Source organism: Megascapheus bottae, chromosome 21 (assembly GCF_031878675.1).
Source record: "Megascapheus bottae isolate mThoBot1 chromosome 21, mThoBot2.hap1, whole genome shotgun sequence".
NCBI lineage: Eukaryota > Metazoa > Chordata > Mammalia > Rodentia > Geomyidae > Megascapheus > Megascapheus bottae.
Window position 1 is genome coordinate 23025612 of NC_143529.1, and position 24099 is coordinate 23049710.

At 42.8% G+C, this 24099-nt stretch overlaps 2 protein-coding genes across 5 annotated transcripts in view; one reads left to right on the top strand and one right to left on the bottom strand.

The window, feature by feature from the left end:
• Positions 1 to 662: 662 nt before the first annotated feature.
• Tnp1 (transition protein 1) lies at positions 663 to 1236 on the bottom strand. Its single transcript, XM_090354383.1, has 2 exons — positions 1042 to 1236; positions 663 to 867 (listed from the first exon to the last, which is right to left on the bottom strand). Exons 1-2 carry the CDS (start codon positions 1178 to 1180, stop codon positions 842 to 844), a joined length of 165 nt encoding a protein of 54 aa, XP_090210509.1. The 5' UTR covers positions 1181 to 1236; the 3' UTR covers positions 663 to 841.
• A 5250-nt stretch (positions 1237 to 6486) lies between these two features.
• Positions 6487 to 24099, top strand: part of LOC150048760 (uncharacterized) — a 237125-nt gene continuing 219512 nt past the window's right edge. For 3 of the 4 annotated variants that reach the window (XR_016539143.1, XM_090354787.1, XM_090354785.1), the window contains exons 1-2: positions 6487 to 6626; positions 8275 to 8484. Coding sequence is in view for 3 of the 4 variants with exons in the window: in XM_090354787.1 (XP_090210913.1) it covers positions 8441 to 8484 (44 nt within the window). In the remaining variant the exon portion in view is untranslated. The remainder of the gene's footprint in view (positions 6627 to 8274; positions 8485 to 24099) is intronic. The other variant, XM_090354786.1, reaches the window with a different exon arrangement.

A 24099-nucleotide genomic window follows, 5' to 3' on the forward strand; every position in this document is an offset into this window, starting at 1 on the left:
GAAGGAGGCTGAGATGTGAGAATCATGGTTCAAAGCAGTTCAGAGCCAGCTTATGTAGGAAAGTCTGATGAGTCTTCACTTCTAGTGAAGTGTCTTCAGTCTCTTCAGTTTCAGCCTTGAGTGAAAACCCAGCCCTAAATTCAACTGGTACTAGGGTTGAAAGTGGCTCTAGTGGTAGAGCACCCTTCCTCTCTTGTGATGTCACGGGCTGGCCACCCACTCTTTGTATGAAAGATGAGCCTTAGTTTCAGGTGCCTTAGACAGAAGTCCCCATAGGTCTAGTCTCATAGGTCTAGCCTCTCCGTGCTAGGGATGCTATGTGGATTCCTGTCTAAGGCACTGGTATATTGGAATATTGAGAGAGAAAACAAAACAACGGTAGTCAGGCGCTGATGCCTGAGATCTGAGGATCCTGGTTTCAAGCAGAAAAGTGAGATTCATCGACAAACCGAGCTGTGTGCTCAGGGACATGACCTGGGCACTGAGTTCAAGCCCCAGGACCATCATACACACAAACACACAGCAAAATCCCAACCCCACAATTTTCAACAATGATGGTTCATGGTCAAGAGTTGGACCTTATTTTTCAATTTAATACCATCCAGATCTTACCCAAGCCTGCCAAGCTCAGAAACCAGTTTTTCCAACTAAAAGATCAAACATTTCTCTGTTTTCCCACATTTTATTGAGATGTCCCGGAGAAAGAGCCAACGTATACATTCTTCCTTTCCGTCATTGTCGCTTTGGTCTAACTTCAGGTCTCCTTGGCAGTCTCCTTTGTCGTCTTGTTGCAGCCCCGTGGTGCTCGAATGTCACCTGGCCCAAGTTCTCAGGCTGGTTACTAACGGGAGCGATGCTTATGATTGCCTGTAGGGGAGGCCAGGTTGGCAACAAGCGTCCTTTTCAACATTTGCCTATTGTAAAGCTCGTCCCCACCCCCTAACCAGTTACCGGACACATCCTCGCTTACATTTCTGTATCCGACGACGGCCCCATGCCCCCCAAGTTTGCCCTGAGTGCTATGGGGCCACCTTCACTCACCGTCATCCCCATGTTTCCTACTCTTCAGGCTGACCTTCCGGCATTTTTTTTTGTTGCTGCTTCTCTTGACACCCTTGTGAGGAGATCGATTCTTGGCCCTCCTGGTGCCGTGACTCTTTGACTTACAGCTGGTCGACATTGCAATTTCTGCCAAAATGAGGGTGTTAGCCAGGCCGCCAGGCCTCTGCGTATTTAAGGCCTCCACCCATTGTGATCGGAAGGGGCGTGGCTTAGAAGGTGGGCGTGGCGACGGCCCCTTCAGCCTCCCCATTTGGAGCCCTTTCAGTTGAAAGGAGGCTTTTCAGAGGGATGTTAGGGAACAAACGCAATCTGGGCCCTGTGGGAGAGGGGGAAGTAATACAAGGGATCACTAAGTCGTGTCTCCTGCCTATAGAATATTTAAGTCACTGTGTGTGTGTGTGTGTGTGTGTGTGTTAGATTCTGATAGTAACAAATATATCTCCATAAGCATCCACTTGGAGAGCTGAAGCAATTCCAACAAGATATAAATTATCCTTCTCAAGGTTTCTCAAATCTTGCCATTTTAGACACCAGGGGATTGGGTAAAGTTTTGGTGGGTTGTCCTGGATATTGTAAAATTTGACAGTAATCTGGCTAGATAATGGCACTCTTGAAGACATAACAATCACAACACTGCCATGTGGTACACTTTTATTTGGTGGGAGGTGGTACCTGGGGAAAAGGAGAATCATCATGGCTAAGAACCATTGACTTGATAATTACAATTTAATCGTATGTAGTGCTTGTAAAGAGTATGCCGTGCTCTAGAGACCCAATGTTCAAATATATCAGCATGCTTCCAAAAATGTGGATCACATGATGTGTAGGTGAGTGATGGTCAATCAAGGAAACAGAGTGAGTCAAAGGAGAGACTATATCCAACAGCAATGAGACCTCAGCAGGGAGGATTTGATAGCACGTTAGAACCCGGGTGGGTTGGATGACAGCAGAGGATACAGTGTGGCTGTTTGTGTGGTTCCGCTGCATGGACGCTGTGGCACTGGCTGGGATAAGATGGGGGAGGAGGATAATGATGTGTTGGATTTGAAGTGCTTCTGAGATTTCACATAAACACAATGACTGCTGGGTATACAGGTCCTGCAGAGATGGCATCAAACTTCAGTGAAATACTTCCTTTGGTCCCTCATTCTTTCCCCATTGCCATTACAAACCAGCATCTTACATGCACTTGCTAGGCAACCATGCTGCCACTGAGCTTTCCCTCCTTCCCTGTATGTCTGATAACTCATCTTTTGCATTCTAGATTCTTTCAGTGGCCACTACAAGTGACACATTTTTCCTTTTCTAATGTCCTGCCTGTTGGTACTTTTATCATAAAGGGGGAGGGAGCTGTATAAAACAGGCTGTTGCCTTCCTTGTATCTCAGGAGCTCTCTACAACCGAGCTCCGAAGCAGGGACCTCCACAAAAGCAGGAATTTAGGGATTGTGTTCACCCCTGTGTATCCCTGAACACAGAACAGGGTTTCAGACTTGGTGGAACACATTTGTTGAATTAAAAAAAAAAAATTCTTCCCTCCTTCTTTCTTCCCTCCTTCCCTCCCTCCTTCCCTCCTTCCCTCCCTTCCTCTCTCCTTTTCCTTCCTTCCCTCCTTCCCTCTCACCCTCCCTCCCTCCCTCCTACCCTCCTTCTCTCCTTCCTTCCTTCCTTCCTTCCTTCCTTCCTTCCTTCCTTCCTTCCTTCCTTCCTTCCCTCCTTCTTCCTTCCTTGCCCCCCCTCTCCGTCTCTGTCTCCCTCTCCCTCTCCCTCTCCCTCTCCCTTTCCCTTTCCCTCTCTGTTTTGCCACACAGGTCCAAGGCAGACTTCTACTCATCAAATTTTCATTAGGTTTGAGATCTACTCCGAATCCATTGTCCCTGTAACACTGGCCATCAAGTCTAATTAGCAGAATTGTGGGTAACTCTATTTGGCGCCAGGATTGCCATGTGTATTGTAACTCGTGTCCACGGGAAGTGGTATGTCTTAGTTCTGATCCTAACTGGACTTCTTTGGTTCATAAATCAGCAGGCTGGACTGGATGATCTCTGAGATGAGTTGGCTCTGGTGGTGACCTCTTCATAGTATAGGAATGGATTCTTTTCTCCTACTATACTTTCCACAGTTGTAGCACGACCCACAGGAGATGGTCTGTAAATATTTGTGCGGTCTAGCCACTTTGGTGTATTACAAGAAGACAGTCCAATCTAATCAGAGACTGACTGTCCTCTGTGTTCCATGCTCACCTCTGATGTCTGACTCTGCAGGCTAAACTTCTTCAGAGGAACTGGTTTTTCTGGCTTGAGAGATGCTTTTCTGGGTGGTCCTAAAGACTGTATATTCTCTGGTTCCTCACCCCCCAAAGACCTGCTTTGCATGGAGAAGCTGAGATCACAGGGCAAGAAGGCAGAAGGATTTGAGAAGTGATGAAGAAACAAACAAAGAGGTCTCCCCTGCCCAGTTGAGCAGAGGCCCTGGTGGCAGACACCCATGCTGAGAAATTTGAGCTGTAGAAAGCCCCATGTGGGGAGGCAATTCAGAGGCCAGGGAAGGGTGAGGCTGGGGGAGTATTTGGGTTGGCTCTTATATTGGACCTCCTGGGGTGAGGACCAAGCAGGGTTGAGTATCAGCCACTTCTGCCTGCTCTGTTTCTCTTTCCATTTCTGCCCCGTGAGCCAACAAGCAATTTGGATTGAGTACTATGAGCTCACTCTTGACCCTTAGCAAGCCCAGAGTGAGCTCTTAAGAGCCATCTGTTAGCTTGGTATGATTTCCCCACAGCCTCCTTACCTTTTCTTCTGCTTTATACATTCTTTTGATGCGGAAGCAGACACAGAAAAGACTCTGGGGCTCCATCAAATAACTCAATAGAGGAGGAGAGTTGACAGCCCGGGAAATCTATTTTCTTCACACCTTGCCTTACCTTATGGAAGCTAGCTTTTGTTTCTTCTTGTGGATTTTTTCTGGTTTTAGGTTTGTTTCTGACTGATTCGTTGAAATGGGTATTTCTTTTGATAGTTGTTGGCAGAAAGAGAGGTAGGAGGGAGGGAAAGGTAGTGTTTCTGGCCTTTGTAGGAGTTATCAAGTAGAGTTCTTGGGGTTGAATATTATCTTGCTGGACCCAAATGGTTGGACTGCATGGTGTCTTTATCTCCTAAGAGGACAGCCAAAGTTGCACTGGGGCTAGGAGGCCAGTTCTCGTAGAACAGAACTGGCCTGGTTCTTGGGTTAAAAAGGACAGGCATAGGGCGTCATTATTTTGGAAGTCAGTTGGAGCCTGTCTCACCTCTCCAATTCAAATTCACTCTGTTAATTTTCCTGAATCGTCCAATAGACAGTTTCATGGGGCTGGATCTGCCCAGCAAGCTGGGACTTGGAGTTTAATAAGAAGGAACATGGAAAAATTGCTGACAGCCTTTATGCATGCTCATGACTCAATCTGAATCCCTCTCTGAAATCTAAATCTGTCCAGATGTTGACTTCAGCTGGGGAATGGGGACCTTCTACCCCGTTTGCATACAAACTCTGCTGCAGATACTCTGTTACAGACAGGGAGAGGGCACTGGGACAAGCTGGGGGAGGTGAAAGTGGCTGGGAGAGGAGCTTCAATAAGTATGTGTGTGTGGGGGGGGTGTCTCTCAGCCTGGAATGTATCTGGCATTTTAGTGAGGAACTATGAGTCTAGAGACCCAGGCCAAAAAGTAGATTTCAGAGAAGAAGCAGAGGGGATCTCAACTCCATTCACTTTTCCCATTTGGTGCTGAAATATCAGGGACATTGTGGTTCCAAGAATGGTCTGGATTCTGCCTAAATGTTCTTTTTGCAGTCTTCTGCTGCCACCCGTCACATCCTTTCTATGGAATTCCCAGATTAACTTCCCACAAACAACCCCTAACATTTTAGGAACAGAGATGTCGGGCTGCCTAAAGTGAGAGGTTCATCGCAAGCGTGGTGACAATAAGGGATTCTCAGCGCCCTAGCCTTTCTCTCCTGTGGAGGGTCTAGGTTTGTCTATGGGGCTGTACCTAGGCAGAAAAGCCAGGGATGCATCCACGATTGCTGGTTTCCTAGGTCGACTACCCACCTTTGCACCTTGCCTTCCCAACTGATGAATATATCTGGTCTTGACTCTCCACTTTGGTTGCTGTTTCTCTCATCTGTGTGCTGTTGGGATCCCAGTAAAGGAATCTCACATTGGAGGGGGGAGGAGAACTGGGTAAAAATAGTATATTCCTTTTAGAGGCAGGTTGTAAATCTGGAGGCACTCTGCACAAACCAGAAGTTCTCCTTTTGAAATATTACAAACTTCTGTTTGATTTTAGTTATTTTTGGACTTCTGGAAAATCACTTGACTATTTTCAGCCCCCTTTTCTCTCCATCATCACTAACACAAAGGCCTCATGTGGTGAGGCACCAAAAAAGTCCAAATTTTATGCTTCATAAGGATCTGAATAGTTTTCCCTCCTCCCATCACTTTAATCCACCTATAATACTACAGATGTCCCTTTCCAGAATATACTGGAAATCCAGTCTACTTAACCTACTGGCCAAAGTACAGCTGCATGCCTAGGGTGTTAGAAAGGGGGATTATAATAAGAAAATAGTACATTCATTAAATTATTGGGCCTCATTTTGTGTTAGGAATGAATGTATTTTGATCCATCTACCAACCAGTGCAAGAAAATTGGAGTTATATAATAGGCCTTCCATTTTAGGTTTGTTTCATCCTTTCTGTTGTTTTAAAAAAGCTTTTGCATCTATGCCCAAATCTGGCTTGTACCATGATCCTCCTTTTTACACTTTCATAGAATTGACGTGATGGGTGCCAGCCCATTGCACCCAGCTTTCACTGGTTGAGATGGAGATATAATGAACTTTTTGTCTGGATTGGTCTCAAACCTTGATATTTCTGGTACTTGCTCCCCAAGTAGGTAGAATTATAGGCATGAACCCCCATGCTTAGCTTTCCTTGGCATCTTAGAATCCATGTCATCATCTGAGGAACATTAGTGGTTCCTTAAGTTGGAGGATGTCTGGACCTTTGAAATGAGTATGTGCGGTCAATAGGGGAAAAGCTCCCAGAAAGACAGAGTGAAGTTGTTACACACAAAGGCCCGTGGATGGCTTCACAACTGATTTCAAAGCATTGCGACCACCCTAGTGGTGTGCAGTGCATTGGGCAGAAGAGGCACTCAACATAGTCACATAGCACTTAAAGAGGATATGTGCTAAGAATAAGCTGTATTCAGTGATTTGGCTGTGTGACTATCATAGACTATACTTGTACAAATTAAGATAGCAGTAACATCTCCCTGTAATGCTAGGTAATATAATCTTCACTGTTGTACAGGTAGCTCACCATTGATGTCCTTATGAGGCACATGAACAATTGCTGGATTTTTAAAAGCATACGTGCTTAATATATAACTCTACTCCCAAGAGCTGAGATATGTGACAGAACTCTACTGACCAGGATTGGATCAAAGAGACAATGTGAAGACTCAGTCTGATCTCTTTGGCATCTCTTGCTGGAACTTTATTTCCTGACCTTCCTGATGATCAATGAGAGTGAGTGAAGACAGGAAGGGGGCCTGAAGGGATAATCTTGATTTGTGAGTGTTGGATGATGACAGGCGAGGAAGGCTTGCCTCAGTATCTATCTGCATTACTTGGTTTCTCCAATTTTTTTTTTTGGCAGAATTCTTAGAGCTGGATATGAAAGATAGATTTCATTTTTATTTTTATTTATGTTTTGCCAGTCCTAGGGCTTGAACTCAGGGCTTGGACACTGTCCTTGAGCTTATTTTGTGCAAAGTTTGAGCTCTACCACTTGAGCCACATTTCTACTTCTGGCTTTGTGGTGGTTAATTGGAAACAAGAGTTTCAAGGGATTTTTCTGCTAGAGCTGGCTTTGAACTAAAATCCTCAGATTTCAGCCTCCTGAGGAGACAGGATTCCATGGATGAGTGCTCTTTCTAGTCCTGGAATTCTTCAATCCAAAGCACAGGAGTGTAGTTATATTTGAACCTTTCTGTATCCTGGTGATGGGAGAATAGATAGAAATTGTGGAGAGAAGGCTAAGAATGTGGCTTAGTGGCTGAGTGCTTGCCTAAGATGCATGAACTTGGGTTCAATTCTTTAGTACCACATAATTTTATATATATATATATATATATATATATATATATATATTTGTCTGAGAGTTTGGCCTAGTGATAGAGTGCTTGCCTAGCATGCATGAAGACCCAGGTTTGATTCATCGGTAATATATATAGCTGAAAGTGTGCTGTGGCTCAAGTGGTAGAGCTCTAGCCTTGAGGAAAGCCCAAGGACAGTACTCAGGCCCTGAGTCCAGTCCCAATGGCAATGTGTATATATATACATATATGCATATATGCATACATACATACATATATATGTATATATATAAAATTGTCTAGAGAAATCTTCCAAGTCTTCATTTTTGGAAAAGACCAAAGATGCCCCCAAATGTTTGCTTTGGAATGTTATAGTAGTCAGATTTTATTGTCAAGAAATTTTTGGATCTGAGTAACTTTATTTTATTCTTACTGAGAAGAAATATGAAGGGTAATCCCACAAAGATATTTTTACATTTGGGTGAGTCTAGAAACAAACAGTGTAGAAATATTTGTTTCCTCAGAAAATCACTATCCTTCAATAGTGAAGACGATACTTTCTTCACATTGTAAGGAAGGAAAGACAAAATGAGGATAAGAAATTCCCTGATTAGGGTGAGAGAATCTAGGATTGACTTTTGATGGGAACGAAAGGCCACTGTATGATTTCTAGATACTCCCATATGATTTACCCATTTGGCTGTGACCATTTTCTGTAACATGTGCTTCAAGCAAAAAGACATTCCTTAAAAAAAAAAGACATTCCTTCTCAGAACTAGTTATGATCTTTATTATATAGAGTTTCATGCAAGATAACATGTTAAAAATGAAGAATTTTGCTGGCACTAGCAGCTCACACCTGTTCAAGCCTGATCACCCATGGAAAAAAATAAGAATTTTGAGTGATAGTAGAGTAAAATTAGGGTTTCCCTGAGCATGGGACATTTTGCAATGCCTGGGACCCATGTGTACGACAACCATCCTGGCTCTCCCTTATCACATAAGAGAATTCACAGATACTCATGTAGCTCTCCCACAACTCCACTGACTTCTTATCCTTCTTCTCTTCTCTTTTCCAGCAGTGTGGCTCTTCCTAGGATTATGACATTGGGTCTTAGGTTAAAGACTGAAGGGAGAACTGTTGATTTCTTGGCCTCTAGAAAAATAACTTCCTTTCTTTATGAAGAGTAACAATTCAGCTTTAAAGGGAGGAATGACATCTGCTGGTACCCTTTTGCCACCCTGATGCTGCTGGTTTCGAAGCCTTTGGCCTTAGGCTTGAAATCCAGGTATGTCCATAGACTCATCCCTTTTATTTCTAGCCTTTGTCAAGTCTTCAAGATGATCATATTTCTATGATACGAGGCAGGAGCTCCTTGACTATTCTTTCATCATTCTTCAGGTTACATTATTGTGGAGGTTACTTGAATTTCTCTTCTTGAACAATGTTGACCAATAAGAATCAAGCATTGAGTGTTAGTGGCTTACAAGTTTTATCCTAGTTACTCAGGAGGCTGAGATCTGAGGATTATGGTTCCAATCCAGCTCTCACAGACAAAGCTGTGAGACTCTTTATCTCTAATTAGACACCAAAAAAAGTTAGAAGTAGAGTTGGGGCTCAAATGATAGAGTGCCAGCCTTGGGCAAAGAAGTTTGCATACAGTGTCTAATCCGAGTTCAAACCTCAGTACCAGCACACATTTTTTTTTTTAAAGTCTGATTATATTATTTTTGTAAAAAGTTTGGGGAAAATCAATTACTGTGTACAAATTAGTTCCTTTTCCTCATATTTGTTTCTATGCCCTCATCACAATTCCTCAATCCTATTGTCATTTTCCCCATTTGGCAACCTTTGCCACTGTAGTTGAACTGGGTTATTTCGATGTACACTTCAAAGTGATCTTTTTTGCCACTCCTGGGCTTGGGCTCAGGGCATGAGCACTGTCTTTGGGTTTTCTCTCAAGGCTAGAGCTCTACCACTTGAGCCACAACACCACTTCTGGCGTTTTTCTGTGTATATGGTACCAAGGAATTGAACCCTGGTCTTTCTGCATGCTATACAAGCACTCTACCACTAAGTCAAACTCCCAACCCTTCAAAGTGATTTTTAAAATTGTTTCTTAGCACCACCACCACCATAACCACTAGCACCACCACCACCACCATCATCATCATCATCATCATCACCACCACCACCATCATCACCATCTATTAAATTCCCCTTTCCTTCAAAACTCAAAAAAGAAAAAAAGACCTAAACTCTATGGTTATTTTTTCATATACACTTCCGTAAGGCATCTTTGGGGCACATTTTATTTTACCAGGTTTAATCTCTTATCGTTTTGGATACAATGCCTTTTTGGATTGAAACTGTGTCTCTATGGGGTTCTGGGGAAATGGAGCAGGGGATAGTGGGTTCAATTATTGTGCCAGTCTAGAGCTTTAACTGCCATGCTATTGAACACTGAAGAGGGGATGGAGAAGAGCTGGTAAAGACACAGGGACACAGGGAACCCACTGGGAATGGCAGCTATGCTTATTACCTTGATTAATGGTGGTGGATTCATGGGTGTATGCCTGTATCAAAGATCCAATTATACTTGAAATATTTTATACCGATTCCTCAATACATTCATTAAAATTTCTACATTGTTCAAGTCCTTGTTCAAGAGATTCCTAGAAACAGAACGGCAAAACCACCAGAAATGCCTATCTAATATCCCAGTAGACAAGGACTTGTTTAGCAGCAAAGGGACTTTTACTTGGTTTGTGTGATTTGTGGAGTTTCCTATGGTTGTACTGATGGTATACACCGATCAGATTTATGGAGTCCTTGTGAGAACTTGCTTGATTATATCTACCTGTCTCATTTTTCCCCTGATTACCCAGCCAAGATCTCATGTTGACTCTAGTCATTGTGACAGACTCTCACTAGGTCCTCCTAGCAGGAGAAACTATGTCACAGTGACTTACATAAAAGGAGAGATGAGTGTGCTGTTTGGGATCAATGGACTTGGGGTAAGGAAGGGGAATGAAGGGGAGGGCATTTCAACCAGAACCGTACTGCTGGCCAGAGCTGGGGGCCGTGAGAAGATGGTGAAAGCGGGGAGATATAGGTGTTCAGTGTGTCATCTGAAGAATTTCCCACAGAGCCACAAAGCAGGAAGGTTATTCCAGAAAAGGAACAAAAACACAAGGTATTATGTTTTTGACATTTTCTGATTACAAAAGGGAATGTCACAACTGAGGCCTTGCCATCCTTGTGTGATCCCAAAGGCTATGCTGCTGTGTGAAGCATGACTCTCCATATACATTCCAAAAGAATCTCCTTGATTCTCCATGGCAGCTCCTTCCCTCGTGTCCCCTCTACCCTCTTCCCAAAACACCTGACCCTTTTCCTACTTCCCTCACTCACACTCCTGGAAAGAGCCAGATTTCATGTGCTCATTGCTTACCTATATTTGTGTGTGGGGAGCGGGGAGAGCCTTATAGAGCCTCTAGTCTTATCTATTCAGAAGAGATTAGCACTGGAACTCTTTGAAGATAGATTTCTTACACTCTTCTGGGAAGAAACATTTTTCTCTATGCATGTATGTATGTATGTGTGTGTGTATGTATGTATGATCTATGTACCAATCTACCTACCTACATCTCTCTCTTTTTGGCTCCCAAATATCTTTCTCTTTAGGTATAGATTATATCTACCAACATAGATGCCTATCTCTCTATTTTTCCAGGGCATATACCTTACATTTTCTCATTTGTCTCCTTAGTCAGGCACATATGTCAATGATTTGGCTGAAGACACTGCTGGAAGCCTTGCATTCCAAGGTCAAGCTTTCTTCCACAGCCAATCCAATGAACAACTCTTTCTGCTGCAGGCCCAAGACCACCATAATCATTGTTGAGTTCCCTTCTCTACCCCATGGATCTAAATAAAAATTTTCTCTTTTCTCTGAAAAAAAAATCTCCCAGTGGTTTTGAATGTAATTATTTAGATCAGGAGTGATCTGTGGTCTCTGGAGGACCCTAGCTGTCTTGTTTTTTCTTCCATGTAATAGGATAGTAGGGTGTGGTACGTGGAAAGAGAGGCAGTGAGTCAGGAGGAACTACATCGTTTTTTCCTTTTGTCTTATTTCAGAGATTTATTAATGAAATTTATGGTTGGGCTTTGGTTTGGGATAAGTTGATACACTTTCTGCATATGAAAAGAATTTATGTGGTTTGCTAAACCCTATAAACTGGGACAGATAAACTGGGGTGATAATAAATACATTTTTATCAGCTCACATTTCCAGTTTCATCTGTCAGCATTAATGAGGATGTTCAGCTCTTGTCTAGCAAGTGTGTGAGGTCCTGAGTTCAAAATATGACTACTTTAAAAAGTATAGTATTTTTTCTAGAAACAAGCCAGACATTTCCAACATGGAGCTTAGAAACTGAAAGCAGGAAGAAGACCAAAGGAATTACAAGAACCTAAATTGGTACATGTGTATACTGAACATTCTTATAGGGCAACATTACTGAGCTTCTAAGAGTGTGCTCCAGATACAATGTGGTGTTGAAGCATTTGAAGTCAAATACATCATAGAGCTATTTACCATTCCATGTATAATTAAAATTAAGCCTGCAAATCACATAGGCAGTCATTAAAAGCCATGGGCCAGCAAGGCCAAAATTAATCTGCAATGGTGAAAGGCCTCACAACTCAGTTCTCCTACTCATTTGTGAACATGAATTATGTAGAATCTTGAAAGGCAAAAATGAATTGGCTTTCAGTTGACTTAGGCTCTAGGGCTATGTCCTATGTGTTAGAATCCCCCCACCAAGATTTTTCCTCCTTGATTGGCTGCATTTGGTCTTGGTGGGGGATTGGAAAGAGATGACTGTTTACTGTCTGAACATGTGACAATGTCCCTGGCCTCAACAGAAGAGCATCTTGAGGTGTATAGTATATTGTACAATGATAGTAATAACAGTATATCTTGTGGTAGTCTGTGGTATTGATTGATTGATTGATTGATTGCTGGTATTGGGCCTTGAACTCAGGGCCTGGGTAGTTTCCTTGGGCTTTCTCAAGGCTAGAGCTCTACCACTTGAGCCACAGAACCATTTCTGGCTTTTACCTATGTATGTGGTATCGAGGTATTAAACCCGGGTCTTCATACATGCTAGGCAAGCACTCTAGCACTAGGCCAAACTCATGGTTTGGTATCAATATGTTTTAAATGCATCATTTGGAACTAGGTTGTAGAAATAGGTTACGGGTATTCAATCAGATCCAACTATATCTTATAGTATGTAGTAGATTGTAGTAGGTACAGATTGTGGTGTAGTGGATAAGAGGTAACATCGTGAATTAATTGGCATAGCCTTGAGTATAAGTCAAAGACAGAAGTCAGCCTTTCCTGCTTTATTTTGATATCTTTCATATAAACCATACTCAATAGCCTTGCTAACTTTATTGGTTGATTGATTGATTGATTGATGGTACTGGGGCTTGAATTTGGGGCCTTGAGCCCTCACATGGCATTTATACTCAAGGCTAGAACTCTATTACTTGATCCACATCTCCACTTCCAGCATTTTGCTGGTTAATTGGAGATAAAAATCTCACAGACTTTTCTACCTGGGCTTGCTTAAAACCTTGATCTTCAGAGCTCAGCCTTCTGGGTAGCTAGGATTGCAGCCATGAGTCACCAGTGCCCAGCTTGTTAACTTCTGACCACTTTTTACCACTGAAAAATGCCTATACATAATATTCTTTAACAGTAACTGTAATGAGAACACTAACATAAAAGTAACTGAATGTATAAAGGGATATAAACTAAAGGATTAACTATGAAGGGATAACTAAAGGGTATAAAGGTATAAAAGGATAAAGTATAATGTTTATTGGTGTATCAACTTAGAAGAAAGCTCTTGTTGAAGTTAGGAACTGTGGAGGAGAACTTTTAGCATATGAAAATTTGAACCTAGTGTCTAGGACACTTCATATTTTACTAATCGAAGTCCTATGGAAGTACAAGTTATAGCCTCCTGTTTCTGAGTCATGTTAGTCTTTGTGGGTAAGGGTAACTATTCTTAGTGGATTTGGACTGTGGTCTAGAACTTGTCATTTTATCTGATTTGTACTCTGGAGGTAATCATTCTTCCCAATTTGATAACTGAAACAGTCTGAATAAATAACTTGTTTTAAGTTTATATAGCTTAGATTGTGCTTACGTTTGAACCTATGTCTGATAATAATCTTCAAAAGCACATATAGAGCTAGAGACCAGTCTGAAATCTAGAAGGAAAAGTAGAGCTTATATAAGGCAACTCTCTTCCCTTTGGATTCCCATCAAATATTTAACACTATCCATCCATTTCCTTCCCCCCTCTTTTATTTTAAGGTATATAAAAGAAATTCAAGAAATCATAGTCACGGAAAAAGGAATCCAGCTATTTATTTGGATGTGGCTTGGGATCCAGATTGGGGCATGGAAGGAGCCTCACAATAAAATTCAGTTGTATTCTTGGCACTCAGTACTATAACACTGTGGCCTGTAATATTTAACCTCATTCTAGGATGCTAGAACAGCATCAGAATTTCTTAGGGATAGAAAAATTGCTTTCAACAGGTCCTAGTCCTGTGAGTCTGTTTAGTGTTGTGGGTCCTTAAAGGACAGGAAATTGTCTGGCCTTGATTGTGTCCCTGGTGTTTCTCAATCATGATAGCAGTGATGAGCATGCTGTTGGGATAGGATAAATCAGTACATTGTTAGTTTGTATGTATTTTAGTATATTTCTCTTTTGCTTTTTCTAAGTAGAGAACATGACCCAGAAGCTTTTTGTTCTGAGTTTTGGATATCCATTAGCCTGTGTTCAAGGGAAAAGTATGGTTTGGGAAGTGTTTTAATTTTATTTCACCTTCTAACAGAGCTTGGGATAAGGATGTGAGTCTAGGCTTTTCAATGGAAGAATATTGTAACAAGAAGAGAGAAGATAGGATATGGGAGATGGAATGAATAAAACAGAGAATGTGTTTCTGAGCTGATTACTGTTGTAACTGAGGACAAATCCCATTGGGTACTCTCTGGGGAACTCTGTGGAATGTGCCTCAGAATTCTCCCTTTGGAGATGGTAGACTAGATTATATGACCACGATTTCTGTCCTTCCTTGTTCAATTTCACCCAGGAATATTAATTGCCCTCTGCCTGATTGCCTTGCCCCTTTGATAAGTGGGGTGCTTTGATTCTAGCTTTCCTGTTATTTTGTTCTCTTTTATGTCCTTAGCCAAAACAGAGACAGAAAACACATCATTTTGATATACTTTGGCATGTGCATATATGTGTATATTGTGTATGACTACATAATTTTATATTACTTAGATTTACATAATCTACTGACACCTGATATTTAGTGACTTCAAAAAGATTTTTTAATTAAAATGTATACAAAGTTTGTATATATTCAGTAGTTAGTTCTTTTGGTATTAAAAATGACCAAACATGAAAATGGGGAATTCTAAGAATCAACAAATTGTAAGTTTTATATGGCATGCTATTTTGAATAGCCTGAAGAAATTGCACAACTCCTTGCTTCCTTTCACCATGACGCTAATTATTCCTTTAGACAGGGTGGCCAAACTGTATATGCTACCAGTTCTTCATTAATCACTTAGTAGCTTTCTGGCTTATCAGCTCTCTTGTTAAAGCACCACAGTGCTAATGTTCAAGAATGACTCAGAAATACAAAAATAGTAGCTATGGAAATATGGATGTACCCAAGAGAATCCATCAAGTGCTTCCTTTAGTTGAGAAGGGAATCTGGGAGTTATCGTTCACACGAATAATCTTAGTTATTTGGAAGACTGATGTTTAAAGGATCATGGTTCAGGGCCAGCCCAATTCAGGTAGAAAAGTTTGAGATACTCCCTTCTCAGCCAATAGATGAATAAGGTGGCATGCACCTAACATGGATGGATTGTACTCAGATCCATGCCCAGGGAGAAAGGGAGCTTTCATGTGAAAAATAATCAGCAAAAATCAGAGCTGGAGAGATGGCTCAGTGGTAAAAGTGCATATCTACCAAGTCAGAAGAAGCTAAACTTAAACCCCAGTAGAGCAAATAGATATTTAGGATATTTGAGTTTTCATTGGTTTTGAATTTATCCAGGTAACTGTGGAACTCTTGAAATTTCAAGTCGCCTTATTAAATACTTGGAAGAAATCTTGTTGGGAGAAAAGGGTTAAACTATTAAAGATTATAAAATATAATCAAGGGAAAGAGAAAAACAGACTCTAGAATAACCTACATTTCAGTTGATACTTGGAATTAGCAAGCACAGGCCATATTTCTTAATTAGAACTCAAGTGAGGTATAAAATCCTTTCTTTCACTCTCCTTCTTCTTCCCTTCTGTTCTGACTTCCTTTATTTGGGCAACCCATATCAACCAAATATGGTGTCAGTGGAAATGAGGAAATTGGAACTGAAGAATTTTCAGCCCTTAGAAAAATTCAGGTCTTTCCATATTCTCTGGAACTTCCCAGGTCTTTTGTTATTTTCATATAGGAGTTAAATGGACTACTAATTTCTAACATTACAGATCTCTTACGAATGTCTAAGGGAGTCCATTCCTCCAGTACACCAGGGGGAGCTGTGGTGCCACTAAGTCCTGGCACCAGTGCCTTTCCAAAGCCTTTCCAAAGTGGATACAGACACAGAGTCTTAGGATATACCCACCAAGGAAAGCAGGATGTATAGAGTTGGAATGGTCCGTGGTAGACAGCAAAGCATGGGAAAAAACAGTGTTGATGGTACCTGCATTCAATTACTTCTCAAACTTTCTTTCAACCACTGCTTTGCATCAAGATGAATGAGAACCTCAGTTAAAATAGCTGATACTACCCTCATGTCAGAAGGAAGATAGTATTTCTTTGTCATAGTACAGCTTACATTCTAAATCTCTCATTTCCCCGAGTTTTATTCCAAGAACCTATACTTGTGGCCAGAACAATAGATCAGAGCATGCCAAAAACCTCCAGAAGTGACATGCAAATTCTGCACAGAAAGACTGAGGAGATGCAAGGCGAGATGAATGATTCAGGCAACTGTGCTTTGAGAGCTCAGGGAAGGTCAAAGAGCATCAGGAAGTTTCTCAGAACCATTTGAAAGGGTTTTCTAGGCTGTAAAACAAATGGGCACAAATTACTTTGGGAGCCCTTTACATGAGGCCAAGGGAGAACTTGGGTCTCTGCTTCTGTGTGGGTACCATATTTCTCTCTCTCTCTCTCTCTCTCTCTCTCTCTCTCTCTCTCTCTCTCTCTCTCTCTCTCTCTCTCTCTCTCTCTCTCTCTCTCATACACTCACATACACACACATATGCACACCTCAGTCACTCTGTATATATACCAATGACTTACCAGGTTTTCAGAAAATCCAGGGTGAGAGATAAAGATGCATTTCCTTCAACAAAATCATTCCTCTGCTACCTTTAGATAATACCAAGCCAGCTTGCTGTGTTGTAGTCTTCTCCTAAAATAGACTAGCACCTTGATTGCTTTGTAGGTAAATCTGTGGTTGGTGACAGGATGTTGGCTGTAGGGGAAGTGTGGATGTTGATCTGCTGGGAGAGCTGCTCAAGGGAGTTGACTTTCCAGTGCTTTAGCTTTCTACGCCATGTCGTCTTGATTTCTTAAAGCTACCCCATTTGTAAGGAAATGGAAAGTCTTAGAAAAAAATCATATTAAGTGAAGTAAGCCAGACTCAAAGGGACATAGGCTCAATGGTTTCCCTCATTTGTCATAATTAGTAGAAACCTGGGACTCTCTTATAGAGGTTTACAATAGGGCAAAAGCTAGATACTTACGGCCATATAGGATGAGGCTAAATGAAAGGATCTCCAGGATATAGAAACAAGAGCCATAGAATGTGTGATTGTTGTTCTTAACGTACTATATGATTTCTCATCTCTTTTGCTGTTCCATGGCTATATCATATTGTTGCAGTATCCTACCTTGTTATCTGATATATTGTGTATATGTTTATTTGCTTATTTGAAATAGGATAGGGAAGCAGGGGAGACAAGATGATTGGGAGGGATGGTGGGAGGGAAATGCGGACAAAAGCATGAGAAAGGGTAGCCATGTTTGTGAAGTAATGCACCTTCTATCAAGTGAATATAATGTAACCCTCCTATTAAAAAAAATGCTGAACACTTCAATCGTTGGATATAACTTGCCTGAACACTTTCTGTCTCTCTCAGATATAGCTTGGGAGAATGCAACGGATTTTTCAGAATGAGCCCAACTGCAAATATGTTGTTTTGGCAAGTGCCGTGATGGTGGCCTTTCCCCAGATCCTCAAAATTGTCTCCCTTCCAACGTAGGGTGCATCCACCTTCTCTCACAACTGGGTGCTTCCACGGTCAAGGCATGTGGTGCTAAGGAGACACAGACAAAGCAGTTCTGCCTTTCCTGGGCTGGTAGGTGAAGAGGAAAAGACTGAAAATGGCAAGTATATATCAATGTATTAGCTGTAAAATGAAGATTCAAGGGAGATCTCAAATAGTATAATTAGAAAGCCAAAATCAAATTTCAGCAAAATAAAATAACAGGAAGTAGGTACTTCAAGGGGGTGGGGTGGGATCAAGGGGAGAAGGATAGATGAATGAGGAGGAGAAGGGGAAATGCAGATAAGAATCCAATGTATCTTACAAAATTAAGAGCAAGGGAGGAATAAATAAGGGAGGGACAGGTCAGAATATTGAAAAGTGTGACGTTGATCAAGATATATCGTATTCATAAACTTTTCTTAATGGGCACCAGTGGCTCATGCCTATAATGCTAACTGCTCAGGAGGCTGAGATCTGATGATCATGACTCAAAGCCAACCAGGGTAGTAAAGTCTATGAGACTCTTATCTCCAACTAACAACCAGAAAACCAGAAGTGGCTCTGTATTTCAGAGTGGTATAGTGCTAGCGTTGACAAAAAAAAATGTCCAGGGACAGTGCTCAGGCCCTGAGTTCAGGCCCTAAGATTGACGGAGAGAGATAGAGGGAGAGAGAGAAGGGGGAGAGGGAAAGGGAGAGACAGAGAAAAGAGAGAGAGAAGAGAGAGGAGAGAGAGAGGGACAAAGAGACAGAGGGATGGAGGGAGAAAGAAGAAAGATGGAAATACAGAGAAAGAGCTCAAGTACAAGACTTGTGAACCTTCTGTGAAAAGGGAGGCACTGTTTGTTACTCTTATCCCCAAATCCTGCTTATTTGAGGTGGTTAGAGGTTCAGGTCCGCATCAGGTACCTGTGGATGCAAAGAGCTATAAAAGAAACAGTGGGAGGTGGAGCCATGCAAGTTCCAAGATGGACTAGAAAAACAGAAAGGGATGAGGCAGAAGCTGTTGAAGAGTGGAGGGTTGGAGGATGGTGAGGGAGAAGAAAGAACAGAGGAGAGGGAAAGGGGAGTGGTGTGGACAGACCTGAGAAAGGAGAACAAAAGAACTTTGTTTTCTGTTTTTTGGTACCAGGAAACCCATCTGCCTCTCAGGCTTTCCAAGGATGGGGTGGGCCTGGGAAGACTTCAAGCATTTCTCTGCTAGAAGCTGGGGTGCCCCTGGGGTCTTGGGACCTTTTCTGGCCCTGGGGAGCTTTGTCTGCCAGCCTGGCTTGACCTGAGAAGAAGGCATATCTCCTTTCTACCACATACCCCGTCCTTAGCCAGTTACTTGTCTTGTTTTTCCTTCCCCGCCCCCTTCTTATTCTCAGAATTTACTGATGGGATTCCAGGAAATGGCTGGTGCAACTTGGTAACCAAATCCTCCCAATCCTTTTATATATCTTTCTACTGTCTTGCCGCCTCCTCCTCCTCCTCCTCCTCCTCCTCCTCCTCCTCCTCCTCCTCCTCCTCCATGTCTGTCAGGGCTGTGTCTTGTTACAGAGTAGGGCCAGGCCAGGCCAGGCCAGGCTGGTCTGGGATGGGTCTTGTGTTGCAGCTCCAGACCTGGCCCCTCAAATTCACTATCCCATGGGTTGTCTTTAGCTCTCCCTATCCCTGACTCTTTCTAGGTTTAGGGGTCTGGATTAGATGGTGAGTGGATACATTTCCATTGCATGTAGAGAAATCTTTGGTGTCTAGCTCAGGCTTTGGGCTGCAGTTTTTGTTTTCTGTCTTCATTTTCTAGATCCTTCACTGGAGAAATATTTTAGATTGTAAGTCATTATAATATAGAGAAGAGAATGGGTTAGATTGGAGGTCAGCAAAGTTGTTTATGTAGGGACTAGACTTTGCAGAGATACCTATGTTTTCCTTTCCTCCCTCTTTTCTGTTTTCCCTTCTTTTCTCCCTGCTCCTCTCCTTCTCCCCTCTCTTCGCTCCTCTTGGTTTGGGTGGTTTTGCAGGTAAATATACTCTTGGTGACTGCAGAGTTCCTTTTCTTCTTCTTTTTTTAAATTTTATTTTTTTATTGTTGAGGTAACGCATAGAGGGGTAACAGTTAACATTTGCCAGATAGTAGATGCATTACTTCTCACACATGGGTATCCCTTCTCATGTTTTTGTCCCCATTTTCCTCCCCCTACCTCTCCCAATCATCTTGTTTTCCCATTTCCTTTCCTATTTCACATAAACTTACATATCTACAATATACCAGGCAACAAAGTCAGACACAGTAACAATATGAGATTAACCAAAGAGCAACAAAGGAGAAGAGAAATAACATTGTGCATTAAGAACAACAATCACACAAGATAAAGCTCTTGTTTCCATAGTCTAGAGATGTTTCATTTAGGTTTCCTTTTTTTTTAAAAAAAAAAAGCATGTCTGGACCTGGATAAGCAGAGCTGTGTTGGTCTCTAATGCCATAGAAACATTTGCACCTTGAGAGCTGGTGACAGAGAGTGCCACCAGATCTCTTCCTACAGAACTTCACAGAGCCTTTATTCTGTAAATGGGTCCTGAATCTCTCTCAAACTAGACTTCAGGAGTTCCCAAAATATCAAAAGCATCTCATGGACAGCTGTCTGTGAAATGCTCCAGGAATAACACTTGCAATTGTGAATCTCTTCTCTTCTGCTTTGGAAGAATGTAATTGTGAATAACCTAATTTTCATCCCAAGTGTGGATCTTGGTTATAGCCCAAGTATCACCAATACCAGAAGCACACATCTGTTTGCTGCAGCATCTTTTCTGTCCACTTAGAAGGGGCAGTAGAGACTCTGGCTGTAGAAATGTTCAGGCACTAAGAATAGTAGGAAGGGGCCCTCAGGCTGGAGAGGACAGTGCATTCATTAGGAATGCTGCCCAAGGCCACACAGTGTGTTCAAGAATACAGTGACTCCATCCCATTGTCCCCATGTGACACCCAGTGGTCTTCTGTGGACCCAGCACCACCTGTCAGGACCACTAGGCAGTGCCACGGAAGCCTAGCAGCCTGCCATGACAAGGGCGCCGAGTTCAAGTCTGGGACACGAGGGTTTGATGTGCCTAGCCTCACCAGGAACTGTTTCTGTAGTTGGACACCTCCTCTTTCTTTCTCGGTCCTCAGCTTTCCTCACCTGTAACACTAGAACAGTGTGCCTTAGGCCAGCTTTGTGATTTGTTAGTGACAGGCAAACTAAGGCAAGCACAAGAATTTGGCAGGGCAGAGGAAGGGCACAAGGGGTGACTACTGGGCACATTCTGTGGAGATGCACAGTCGCAGGCTGCCATCCGTGGCAGGGATGTGTGGATACCTACTTATCTCTCACTTGTGGAAACTGAAGCCCACTTTCTCCATGCTCCCTTCTAGATACCATAGAGGAGGAAAAATGGATATAGCATTTAAGTGGGGAAGGAGATGGGAAAAGGAAGAAAGAGGAAGAGGAAGAGTCAGACATCCTCTGCCTCCAGGCTATCATATGAAAGTAAGAATAGTCTGCCTGCTGGGCTCTTTGTCTTCTGCATAGAGTTCTGCAAGGTCTCTGTGAGTGATAGAGATCTTTCTAGAAAGTCAGAGGCAGGCCTTGGGTTGCTTCTTGAGACCCCCTCACTGTTCTTGAGCCCAGGTTGATACAGGAACAGCAGAGGCTTCCAGTTCAGGCTGGCTGGGGTTGGAAGCTCTATGAGCAAGATGACTGTGGATGAGGTTCTGTTCTGGAGACATGCCAGAGGGGGCTAGGTGAAATGAGGCACTGTGGGTTGAGCATCTTTTGTTGTTGTTATTGTGGGCCTTGAACTCACAGCCTGGGTGCTATCCCTGAGCTCTATGTCCAGTTTTCTGGTGGTTAATTGGAGTCTTACAGACTTTCCTGCCCAGGCTGGTTTTGAACCACAATCCATTGATTTCAGTTGTGTGAAACTTTTGGTCCACAGAATGAAAATTCTGCTTTGCTCTTCAGCCTAGAGAGGAAGACTATGGTGGCGATATTGTTGACAACTGGAGAAGTCTTTGGACAGGACAGGTGCTGATGTGAGTGGATTGGAAACTGGGGGTTAAACTGGTGTTTAATGCAAGGTTCTGGTGATGGAGACAGCAGAGCTGGCCTGGCAAACTGGCTGGGGGAGCTTGCTAGTCCTTTTTCCTTTTACAGAGTCAGGGAAGGGGCTTCTGAGAAATCACACTCCAATGAGAGTGGAACATGGTGATATCTCATACCTCACTGGAGAGAGGGCATGGCTGTCCTTTCCTTATAGGGTCTCAGGTAACCTTTGTTTCCTAAGTGTAATGAAGGAGATGGATCTGAGCAAAGGCAGCAGGCAGACCGTGGAGGGCTAATGTCGATCTGGACAAAGGCATATGACAGCTGATCTCAAAGTGTGAGTGGGACCTAGAAGAGTAGTATCAGCAACCCCGGATACCTGTTAGACACATGATTCTTCATCTCTTCTGCTCCTGAATCAACAGCTCAGCATAAGCCCCAGCCACCTTGAATTTATGAAGCCCTCCAGACTATTTTGATGCTGTCTGTATGTGGAGGGCCACAGTCTAGGGCGAGAGGTCCAGAGGCCCCATCTTGAATGCAACTACTTAAAACCCACAAAGTATTCAAGAGAGAAATCTGTTTCTCTTTTCTTCTCTATCACCTAAAATGTTTCTTGGATTTCCATTCTTCTAGGCACATGCCATAGTCCCAGATAAAAAGTGAATTGGCTTAATCAGTCTGCCTGGACTGTCTGGCTCCAAGGAGGTTTGTTGACTAGTGCCACAGCCAGAGACAGACTTTTGCCCAGCAAACCCTTTCCTCACCCATGGGGCCCTACCACCACTGCCATCTGTCACCCAGAAAATACCAGTCCTTCCTTAGACTCTCACTTATCAGTCCCCAGCAACTCTATTCTCCAGAAAGATAGGAGGTGACTTTGAAGGGCTTCTTTAAAAAGTACATTCACTAAGGCTTTGGTCAAGGTCAGGCTCGTCTTATGGATGACTGAGGAGAAAAGGAATTGAACTGGAATGGAGTCTGCGGCGAAAGCAAAACAGTCTGCCTTTGTATCTCTCCATAGTAGTTCAAGATAACTGACACTTCAGATTACTGCTGATTCTCTGCCCGTGTGAAGGATTTTCGCCATCCTTTGGCGACTACCTTGCTTGTTATTATGATTGGAAGTTAAGTAAGGTGATAGGTGCAGAGAGGTGGAAACAGGCTCAGGATGCTTGTTAAGCCATTGGCATGACCCAGATCTCCATCTTGGTGGTATGGTAGGAGCCAGGGCTCATTTCCATGAAAGGATATCCGAGAGGCAGGTTGGCTAGGGCGCCTCCCACCAGATATGTGTCCCAGGCTCGGTGTGTGTGGCAGGAAGGATCAGTTAAAGGGATTTGTGACCCTGGGGAAAATGGTCCTTACTCAAGGCAGGATCAAAAATTGGTCATGCAGGACTCTAGACATTCCTACACACTGAGATCAAAGTAGGGTACTCAGCGGAGGGACACAAAGGTGCTCCTCGGTGCCTCTGCTCGTATAATGCAATATTTATTGAGATAGAACTCCAGAAAAAAATTGGTCATGTTTCCTGTGAGTGAAAGATAAAAGAAAAAGGCCCTCCCCCCAAAAAGCGAAGAGGGGTGTCAAAAGCTCTGGATAACAACTGTAGCGTCAGAAGGTGTTGGGCTAGACTGGAAGTAGAGGGTGGCCAGTTGTCTGAGGGTACGTCCCCATTGTTGAGGTAGCAGGTGTGGGACTTGTCTGGTAACCTCTGCTTTAATCCTGACTGTAGCTTCTAAGTTTTCTCTTCTGTCTTTCCCTTTGTTCCAGAACTGGAGGCACAAAAGCATCTGGGTAAGCATCATATTTGCTGGGAAGGCAGAGAAAGGTTAGGAGAGGATGTTTGTACCACTAGAGAGGCCAGAGGCGAATACTGTGGGGCCTTTCATATTTGGGAAATGTGTTTTTCTTTCAAAGCATCAGATGTCTCTTCCTATGTAAAGCTTCAATGTAGGGTGTTCCATGGAGGATTAGGGAGGGGACAGTTTCATCCTTCCAGCTTGTCGCCAGCCCTCTTTGTAGATCATGGGATACAGTCTAGGAATCATTGAGAAACCTAATTCATTCTTCAATGGCTCATGTAAGACTGATTTCTTACCATGAGGTCTCGGGAAGTTCCCATGTTGCTTCCGGATCTTTCAAGAACATGAGGTCATGAGGGGTAGCTCTTTCCCTAGAGAGGTGGAAGTGAGGGCTTCTGACCAGCCTGAGAGCCATAAGGTAGAGAATGTATTCCCTCTACGGTCCTAGAGCTGGTATGGCAGTGCATAGATTTAGCCCTTCAGGACACAAGAGCAGCTGTCTTTTCTGGACCAATCTTGCTTGTCTCTGATTGCCCATAACCCAGGTTTTGAAGGATTACACATAATAGATGCCATAGAACTTTAGGCTTTCTGACTCTTCACACCGACTCACCCAAAAACAAGCTTGAAAAATACTGTTGCTTCTTAGCCCCTGC

Bases quoted from the DNA above. Each gene is read 5' to 3' on its own strand.
- Tnp1 (XM_090354383.1), bottom strand. From the start codon at position 1,180: ATGTCGACCAGCTGTAAGTCAAAGAGTCACGGCACCAGGAGGGCCAAG. The intron at 868-1,041 runs GTGAGTGAAGGT...CCTCCCCTACAG, and splicing joins TAGGAAACATGGGGATGACG to GCAATCATAAGCATCGCTCC.